This window comes from Cornus florida, unplaced genomic scaffold, assembly GCF_030987335.1.
Source record: "Cornus florida cultivar Cherokee Brave unplaced genomic scaffold, ASM3098733v1 CherokeeBrave_3.0.0_Hap2_Chr06, whole genome shotgun sequence".
Taxonomy (NCBI): domain Eukaryota; kingdom Viridiplantae; phylum Streptophyta; class Magnoliopsida; order Cornales; family Cornaceae; genus Cornus; species Cornus florida.
Genome location: NW_026775576.1, coordinates 40505060 through 40515214, shown reverse-complemented (window position 1 = coordinate 40515214; position 10155 = coordinate 40505060). Strand labels below are relative to the sequence as shown.

At 36.6% G+C, this 10155-nt stretch overlaps 1 protein-coding gene across 1 annotated transcript; it reads left to right on the top strand.

The window, feature by feature from the left end:
* The first annotated feature begins 2367 nt into the window (after window positions 1-2367).
* Window positions 2368-3747, top strand: LOC132313975 (UPF0481 protein At3g47200-like). The gene has a single exon (XM_059812907.1). It carries the CDS (start codon window positions 2368-2370, stop codon window positions 3745-3747), a length of 1380 nt encoding a protein of 459 aa, XP_059668890.1.
* The last annotated feature ends 6408 nt before the right edge of the window (window positions 3748-10155 follow it).

The window sequence follows — 10155 nt, the reverse complement described above, 5'->3', positions numbered from 1 at the left end:
TTGAAGCTCAAGAGGATAAGAAATTGTCAAATTATTTTTTTTAAAAAAATAGTTTGGAGAATTTTGTAATTGACACAGGTTGGGTGAATATGGAGTTATTTTTTTACTCTAAAGAAGAAGCACGTGTGAAGTGGAAGAGGTAAAGATATGTGTTGAAGAAGCGATTAAAAAAGTGGAGAATAATGAAGTTAAAAGAGAAGATAAAGGAGAACAAAGTGCTAAAAAAGATGCAAAAGTTGATGAAATTGGTGAGTTAACAATTTCAAGTATGGTTCCAAATTCCAATTTCAAAGAAGTTAGATATAACTTATTTGATAAAATTTTGATTTCTTCATATTCATCTCAATTGGAAAACGAAATCAAATATTATGATAATTGTGGTCATGTTTTGGAGAATGATGAACTTTTTTTGGAGAAAGTTGTTCCAAAGAAGTATTAGATTGAAGCTCAAGAGGATAAGAAATTGTCAAATTATTTTTTAAAAAAAGTAGTTTGGAGAATTTTGTAATTGACACAGGTTGGGTGAATATGGAGTTATTTTTTAACTCTAAAGAAGAAGGACGTGTGAAGTGGAAGAGCCATAAAAATTTCAAGAATAAAAAATATAGATGGTGCATTTATATAAAGAGGATGATATATGATTGTGTGAAGACATCAAACAAGCATTTTAAGATTTTTCACAAGCCATACACATCAGTGGAAATGGCCAAGATGATTGTTGCAGTTGAAGGAGGTAGAATTGAAGGTCAACAAAAGAACTTTTGTTCAGGTCCCAAGATCAATAAGAGTTTATTTGAAAGTTACAAAATCAAGTTTAAAGGGAGGTGTTGGAAATTAAACTTGATTATTTGCTTTTTAATGTTTAATTTTGTGAAGGTTACAAGTCCTTTATTATGGTGTGTTAATTGTGTGTTAATGGGAGTTTGTATTTGTGTTAGTGGAAACATCAGATTTAAGTTTATTAAATATTATGTTAGTGGGATTAGTGGGAGTAATTGGATATTGAAATGTAATTGGTTACATATGTCTTAGAGCCTATATAGACTCATGTACAATCCTTATTTTATGTGGAGAGAAAAGTTGAATAAGAAGAATGAGTTGGGATCAAGTGAAATAAAAGTGTTTTTCTCTATTTTATTCTCTTCCAAATATTATAGTGTTGTGTGTATTTAGGCCACTTATTTTCAACAAAATGATGTCATAGCAAAAGGCAACAACTCGAAGATGAACCAAGGTTCTGGGTATGAAAGGTTACTTGAGAGGCAGTACCTAGAGCACAAGCAATAATTCTCTCTCGTAACAAACCACTACTCTTTAAAGTCCTCGTGGATGCAAGACTTTCTGCCACTAAGAAGACTTCAATGGAACCTTCTGAGATATAAAAAAATAGACTTTACTGGAGTCAATTCTATGGTATTATTTTTTTTTGTTAAATTCATTAAAACTATCAGTGATTAAGTAGATAACCATCTTAAACTACAAAATACTCCTAAAACAAAATACTCCTTTAAAGATACGAGTGTTTGTTGCTGTTTACGGATCTTTTAAAAAATTTATTTATGATCAAAACAACGTGGTTTCAACTTTATTTACTTAATGAATGGACTTTTAGATTGTATTTTAACACTAACAAAGAACTTCTGATTAAAAATTTCAACAACCAATCAGAAAGTCACAACTCACCGAACACAAACCAAAGAACTTGGCCTTCTCCAAAAGCCCAATATTCGCGGCACACAGTTCCTCCACCTTGTCCGCCATGTGCTACCATAGAGTCGAGCTTGGCATTGAAAATTTTATTCTAATCTACCCTTCACCCGTCTAAGGCATGGAGCACTTAACGGTTAATTTCGAAATGGTTTAACGGCGGCCGGCAACGGGTCTTTTGCTAAATTTCTTTTTGCAGTGGGTATTTGCAGGTTTACCCATAATTCGAGAGGGTTTATTGCAAAAAACAGTAAACTGTATTTGTTGTATGAGTTGTATTCAGTTTCTTATTTTATTTGTTATATTTAATAACAACAATTAATAAATTAATAAAATATGATAACACAGTAAAGTCGTCTGTGTCCTACAATTATTTGTTTTAACGTGCAATTAATTCACCAACAATTTTGACCGGGCAATGTGAACAAAATGTTGAGATTCACACCACGTATAAATTTTTTTTCTCCCTAAATGACGTTCTGTATTAAGATAAAACAATAAAGTATTATGAGTATAGAGATTCACACCTAATTAAGGTTGCTTGATTTGATATATAAATCGAGCAGTACTTGGAAGCAATAATACAGGTAATTAGGTGATTGCAGGCAGTCTTGGCTTTTTTAAACCAAAGCCACTCACTGCAGTAGATATTGCTTGCTAATGGCGAACCAAGAAACTTTTTCAAGTCAACAGAGAATTAGGTCTCAGCTTTTGGAGTCCCTGGAGAAGAAGATCACTTCCAACGAAGACAATTTTGAGGGTCTGAAGACCTACAAGCAGAACTGGTCCTCCTTTATTTATAGGATTCCAGTTGAGACTCGTAAAGTAGATGAACGTGCCTATACACCGAGCGTCGTGTCCATTGGGCCTCTTCACAGAGGGAGCGAACATCTGAAAGCAATGGAGGAGGACAAATTGAGCTACATGCAGTACCTTTTTCTCCATTTCACTGATGCTGCGGAAAGGCTAGAACGTTGTGTGGACGCTATGTTTGATAACGAATCTTATGCTCGTACGTGGTATGCAGAGTTGAAGATTAGAGTTGATAATGCAGAATCAGCAAGGGTCAAGTTCGCAGAAATGATGCTTATTGATGGCTGTTTCATTCTTGAACTTCTATTCAAGAATTACATACGAAGTACAAACCCCACCATTAGGGACCCCATTTTGGACAACTATTCCATGACGGCCGCGGTCCGACATGACCTGATGCGACTGGAGAATCAGATTCCCTTCTTTGTTCTTGATACATTGTTCAACCTCACAGTGGCAAGTCTACTAAAAGACTACGAAATCTCTCTCAAGGGATGTATCTTCTTATTCTTTGGGGGTATGATTGGCTTACAAAGAATACCAAACCCGAATCCCGTAAACCCCATTCACATACTCGATCTTTTACACCGTTGCTACTGGCCTTCTGGTGATCTTAATTACCCATCGGCCACATCACAATCCAAATTCGAATATTCTGCAACACAACTTGACTTGGCAGGAGTCAAGTTTAAGGCAGCTGTTTCTGAAATCAACAACCTTTTCAAGGTAAACTTTCGTATTGATCATTCTTGTTTTCATGTGTTTACAAGTGGTTGCTTTGAAATTCCACCTTTCTCCATTACTTCCTCAACCGAACCATTTTTGAGAAATCTCATTGCTATGGAGGAATTTTACTTTGACGGAAGGTTTCGTTATTTCACATCTCATGCTTTCCTTATGGATAAACTCATCAACACCGCGAAGGATGTTGATCTGCTTGTACAAGCAGGAGTGATACGCAACTATTTGGGTTCGAGTGAAGAGGTGGCGCATCTCTACAACAATATATGCAATAATGTTTATGTAGGTGGTTTCCACTTTAATGAGCCATGCAATCAGGTGACTGATTACTGCAACCTTTTCTGGCCAAGGTGTGTAGCAAGACTTAATCGTGACTATTTTGGTAATCCATGGACAGGCTTATCAGTCTTTGCTGCCATTTTCATTTTTGTCCTCAGCTCGCTGCAGACAATCTATGCCATCCTTGCTTATTATGGTAAGAACTAATAGGTATATGTTAAAGAGCTGAAGTATGCAATAATGTGGATGATTATGTCATTGTTTCTACCAAGCTATCTCATCGGCTAGATCATCCTAAGCAACCTTGAATGTCTTTCATAAAAATCCTTTTACAGTTTGTCTTTTAGCTTATGTATTTTTCATCTCTATGGTTTGTCATTTTATATTATGACATAGATGGTTTGGATTCTGTATAAGTTCTAATGTTTGAGCACTGGTATGAATTTCATTATCCATGTCAACTTTTGTAAGACTTTCTCTATTTGTCAATCAATGAACCAGCAAGCTTCCAAGTAATATGGAGGGGTCACACCGGTCCCACTTAAAAACCATAAACCTTGGACCCGTAAGCCGGTGTACAAAGCTTTGCTAGACATTATTAGACGCATTGATGAACTTTGATTATCCATTCATTCCAGGTATTTCCGAACAAGGGATGATATATATTGAGAACTTATGTGCTCTTGGAATGTGTGCTTGTGGGTATGTGTTTGTGCTTGTGATTGCTTTTGGGAGAGTGATGTTTGTTATGAAGATTGATTTAATTGGATAGTTGGATTAAAGTGCAAAGTGAATGTGTGTGAATATGTCGTTGGATTGTTAGCGCGATTTTAAACTTGAAATAGACGTTTGATTTATAGGTCGTTTTATTGACTTGAAAATATACAACACGCCTTGAAGTGGTTTTTGATGATCCAAAAATATCCAAAATGGTCACTTTGTTTTGAAAAATGCTTTTGCACAGAAAGTGGTTGGAAATGACCATTTCGGTAAGAAAATGATTTTTGTTGTCGAAGTGGCTGAAAATCACCACTTACCAAAAAGTGGGTTTTTGAGGTACCAAAAGTGACCGAAATGACCACTTTGACACAAAAAAATGTTTTCGGTGCCAAAAAGGGCAAAAATGACCATTTCCTTAAAATTGAGTTTCTAAAAAGTCGTATATGACCAAAATGACCTTTTATCTAAAACTGAATCAAAAGGTGTCCAGAATCAACAAAAGTGACATTTTGTAAATAAAATGTGCACTTTCAATTTTAAGCCAGTTTTGATGTCAAAAATGGTTGGGAGTGACTGGGATGGTAATTTAATAAAGAAAATTGTAGAAAATGACTGATTTGATGGTTAATGGATGTGTAAAGTGTTGAAATTCCCTCGGGTGGTGGTTCCGAATACGGAAAGCTACCCATAAATCCCACGAGGAGAAAACCATTTGGTTAGCTTCCGAGAGGCCATGATAACCTCACGAGAACCACCTTTTGCGTGTGTGTAATCGACTACAATGACGAGAAGTCAAAAATGTCATCTCGTGGTCATTGGACAGGCGTGTGAAAGTGTTTGCTCATTTTACATCAATAAGTAAATTTAAAGACATAAAGCACGTAAAAATGCAAAGATGAGCAATATAATGACAAAGAGAACAATAATGGACATGAAAATGAAAAGGGAGGCCGGAAAGTGACGATCCTAAATACGAAGAGCTACCGGTAAATCCCGTGAGGAGATAACTATTTGGTTAGCTTCCGAGAGGCCCTGATGACCTCACGAGAATGATCATTTGCGTGTGTAAGTCTAAATACAACAATGGGAAGTCAAGAATGCCATTCCGTTGTCGTAGGACATGCGTATGAAAGTGTGTGTGTGTGTGTGTGTGTGTGTGTGTTACATCAATAATAACGTAATGAACTCAAAGTTTGTAAAGATACACAAATATCAAAACAAAGAGAGAAAAAGTGAACTAAATCATGTACAAATAAGCAAAACAAGATGAAAAAGAATGGTAGAGAAGATCGGTACCCCACTTTGTTTGAAGTTCTTAGTCCGTTCTTCAAGATTTTGATGACTAGCAAGCCTCTCTAGCTCTCAAAGTGTAGAGAGTGAGAAAGCTGAAATGCAAGTGTGTGATTAGAGAGAGTGTGTGTGTTCTTGGTGCTTGTGTGTGTATGTATATGTGTGTGTGTGTGTGTGTGTGTGTGTGTGTGGAGAGAGAGAAAGCGTATTTTTAGAGAGAGAGCATTTCTAGAAGTGGGCAATTTTTCTAAAAAAGGGGACCATTGAAGTGTGGGAATGTGTGTACTATAAATAGGCAAAAAAGGGGGGACTAGGTAGTAATTTTCAAGGGACTTGAATGCAATATTCGAAGGACCAAAACACAATTTTCATTGACGTTTTAGCAATTTTTGAAAAAATACTTTTGATCCAAGGGAGGAGAGCAAATGAGAACAAGAGGGGAGGACCAAGTGTAAGGCCTCCCTTGATTTTCATACAGAAAGGGTAGGGTTCATGAATCCATGCAGCCTAGTGTTGTACCTACTTTTACTTTTTCAATTTTTCTCTCCTAGCATATTTTTAGAAATGCCCTCTTGTTCAAGAAATTACAATTTCATGCCATTTTCGAATTTAAGGCCATTTCTTAGGATTTTTTTACTTTATGATGACCTCACACTGCTAATGTGGCATATTTTTTCCTTTTAAAATTGCTGAAAATCCCTACATAGTGCAGTTTTACCTATTTTCCCCTTATGATGGAAATTAGGTCAAAGTGGCATGGGACAAGAACATGGCCAATGTTATAATGGTTTCTAATGTTTTTGAACCCCCTGAATCCAATGGTATTGATGTCCATTTTTCCATTTGAATTTTCCCCTAAAAAGTCAAACATTGGATTTGACTAGTTGGTCCCTACCGTAAAGACTTGGTCAAATGTGGGGCCGGGTTCGAAGGTAGGCAATATTATAGTGCCTTTTTAGGTGTTAGAACCTTCTAAGCACAATGGTGAGGTCCATGGGAGGGTTCGACCATTGTTGTGAAAAGTCAAACTTGGCATTAACGCTCGGGCCTTGCTGAGGGTTTTGGTCAAAAGTGGGTGATGGAAAAGCGCATAGACCTCGAGGAGAAGTTTATCTTAGGGTTTTTGGGTCTTTTGGAGTCAATGTGAAGTTCATTTCTCATTTTAACAATCAGATCACGGGGTTATAGTGTAAAATGCCAATTTTACCCGTTTTGGGGAATTGGTGATCGGGTGTTGAGAAATGTGTGATGTGGTCGATCGAAGTGTTTTGTGTCATTATGTGATATATATCGTAAGTGTAATGGTAAAGTATTATATCCAATTGGACGGTTTGATTATCTGTTTTCATTTTTCTATCATAGACGGGCCCTATCAGACGAAAGGTCTCGGGAATGGAAACATCATTCGTTCTCATGATTTGGAAGATTGGTAAGTGATGAGCATTGAAAAATGCGTATTTAAACCCCTTAAGCTTAGGCATTCTAGTACTTTTATCTATCTTACTTTACTGTTTTAGATTGATTTCGTATTATTTCCATTTTTAGGCACTTATCCCGAAAATAAGCTAACTCAGCCAAATAAGAGCTTAATTGAAGCAATTCTAGGATTAAACAAAGAAAGGAGCAAAGTGGAAAAAGAAAGAAACAAATGAAGCCAAAGGTGGGAAGCCACAAAGTTCGATCGATCCAACTTCAAGGTTCGATCGATCGAACACTGATCGATCTCAGCACTTCAAGATAGATCCAAACCTTGACTCAAAAGTAAAAAATCCAAAGTTCGATCGATCTAACACCACCCTTCGATTGATTGAACACTTTTGTCCTTATTCAAATGATTAATCTCATCCACAGCTGTACCACCCACTAACCACTTTTGTCCTTTTTCCCAAAAATATCTCCCAAAATATCTCGAATTTGTCTTTTCCCAAAAAGCTCAACCAGTTGGATCGATCTAGTCTCAGTTCGATAGATCTCAGCCAGTTCGATCAATCCAAGTCCAAGGTTCGATCGATCGAACTTCCTCTAGTGCAAAAAAGTTAAAAAGCCAGCTTGTTCAATCCATCCTCTATCCAATCATTAGAGAATATTCTTTGCACGATCCTAGCTCATTTGGTATGTCACTTGACCTACCTATAAAAGGAATATGATGCACTTTTTGAGGGATATACAAGATATACAAGAGACTTAGCATTTTAGTAGACAATTTTAGAGGCCATTCTTAGTATAGAAGAAAAGAGGAGGAGGCTAGAGACACCATTGGAGTTCTTCATCAACAAGGAGCAGATTTCTTCCATGGAGTTAGCCCTTGAAGGTTGGAGCAACATCACCATGAGTGACTAGACATCCTTTTGGGGCTAGAGTTAGCCCCAAGCATGCTTTCTATATCTTAATCTTGTGTATTATTAAGGGATTAGTGTTGTAATTAATGTTTTGACACTTTGATATATATAGATCTTGATTGTTCAATGATTTATGTGGTTAAATGCTTTCAATTGATTATTTTACTCTATCCATATATCTATATGTGTTAGAATAGATGTTCATGTGCTTGTCTCTAGATTTTGTGTTATTGATGCATGTCTATGTGTATTGATACTATAGATTTAGAGATTGTCCAAATATAGTGCTTAATGGAATGCTCTTGTAATTTTCTTGATGGTTCATACTTATTCCTTGATAGATTGTACCTCTCCCCTAGTTTATTTTCATGCTAGTAGTGTAGATGTAGTGTAGTTGTAGTGTAGTGTTAAATGGGAGGACAATCCATGCTTGTTGTTTGATTATCCAAGCTTTTGAATGCAAGTAGTATATGTCTCTAACCTTGTGTTGTATTTGGATTGTGAGCTTAATGAAAGGATTAATGACTTATTTTGATCTATTGTGCCTTTCACATATTGTCTAGATAATATATGCTTCATTGCTTAGATATATTGTGCCTTTCACATGATGTTTAGACAATGCATGCTTAACTAGTCATCCTTGCTTGTTGAATCAACCAAGCACACACACACACCAATATTGCAACACACCATTTGCCCTCATTAGTCACTTGTCAATGCTATAGAAATGCATTACTTGGTGGTGATCTCTAAACCCCAAGACTCTTCTCTCTCTTACTTATTCTTAATTGCATTCTTTTGTTATCACTTAGTTTAATTTAGTTGCTCTCTAGTCTAATCAACCAACCAACCAATTGTTTGATCACTCGACCTACTAGCCCTAATAGCGATTCCACAACCTTGTTCGATCCTCACAATCCCTTGGGACGATCCCTACTCGCCCTAGCTATATTTATAGTGAAAGGTAGTAGTGGCTTTTATAAATGTAAAACACTTGGCCCTCGCCTAAAATTCACACTTTCTTAAGCTTATGGTAGGACGACGACCATAGTTTTTGGCGACACACCATAGTTTTTGGCGCCGAATTGATTTATTTGATTTGGTAACGTCGAAATTGTGGAATCAATTAGGATTAGTACTCTTTTGATCGTGTCTTTACTTTACTTTTATTTTTTTTTCTCTTTGGTTACTTATTGTGTTGTTCTTATTTGACTAGGTGCATTGTTGGAGAGGAAGCAAGCAAAAGAGCATTCAAGCAAGCAAAGAAAGTAAAAAGCTAAAAATTTAAAAAATTTGCTGAGCTAAGCTTTAAATTTGGAGTTGAAGTGCTAAAGGACCTTTGTGACATTTTCTTTACTCAATCCCTTAGTTAAATCGTCGGCCCGCGTGGAGGCTTGTTCTTAATTGTTCTTTGTATCATTGTTGTTAAAGCATGGGAGTATGAGTTAAGTGTTTGTGGAAGAAGTCTAATTGCATTGTTGTGAAGGCATAGTGTTTGTCATTCTTTGTGCTTGTTGTGTTTTGCATTGTGCATGCATGGACGTCGTTCATTGAGACCAACTCTTGTCCCTCTTGATTTGCATTTTGAATCCGTAATTAGAAATCCTAGGGGAAGAGGAAGTTCAAATAAAACCAATCTATCAATGGATGACCATAATGATGATCATGTTGAGGACCTTGGTCACATAGACCAATAAGGTATCCTTCATCCTAATGTGCACAATGAGCATATATAAGTACCATAAGGTATGCCTGTGCCATACATTCACCAACCACCACAACAACAAGGCCAAGCTCCATATGGAATGCCAAGGCCAATGTATGCTCCACAACCTCCCATCATCAATCAAGGAATTCAAAACCAAGGTGTCCATGTTGCACCTCAAGTTGCTAATCCACCTCTTGCTTTAAGAGACCATTATGTGCCTAATGAGTATAATGCACCTACATGCATCCAATTGCCTCCATTTAGAGCACATCATTATGAAATTAAGCCACAAATCATTCAAATGCTTCCTAACTATCATGGACTTCCAAGTGAAGAACCTTACAAGCATTTGGATGAGTTTCTTGAAGTATGTTCCACCGTAAAATATACGGACATGCCGGAAGAGGTTTTAAAAGTCAAACTTTTTCCATTCACTTTAAAAGACAAGGCAAAGTATTGGTTTAACAATCTTAGGTCTTTTTCAATCACTTCTTGGGTAGAAATGCAACAAGAGTTCTTGAAGAAGTACTATCTGGTTTCTATGACCAATGCCATGAG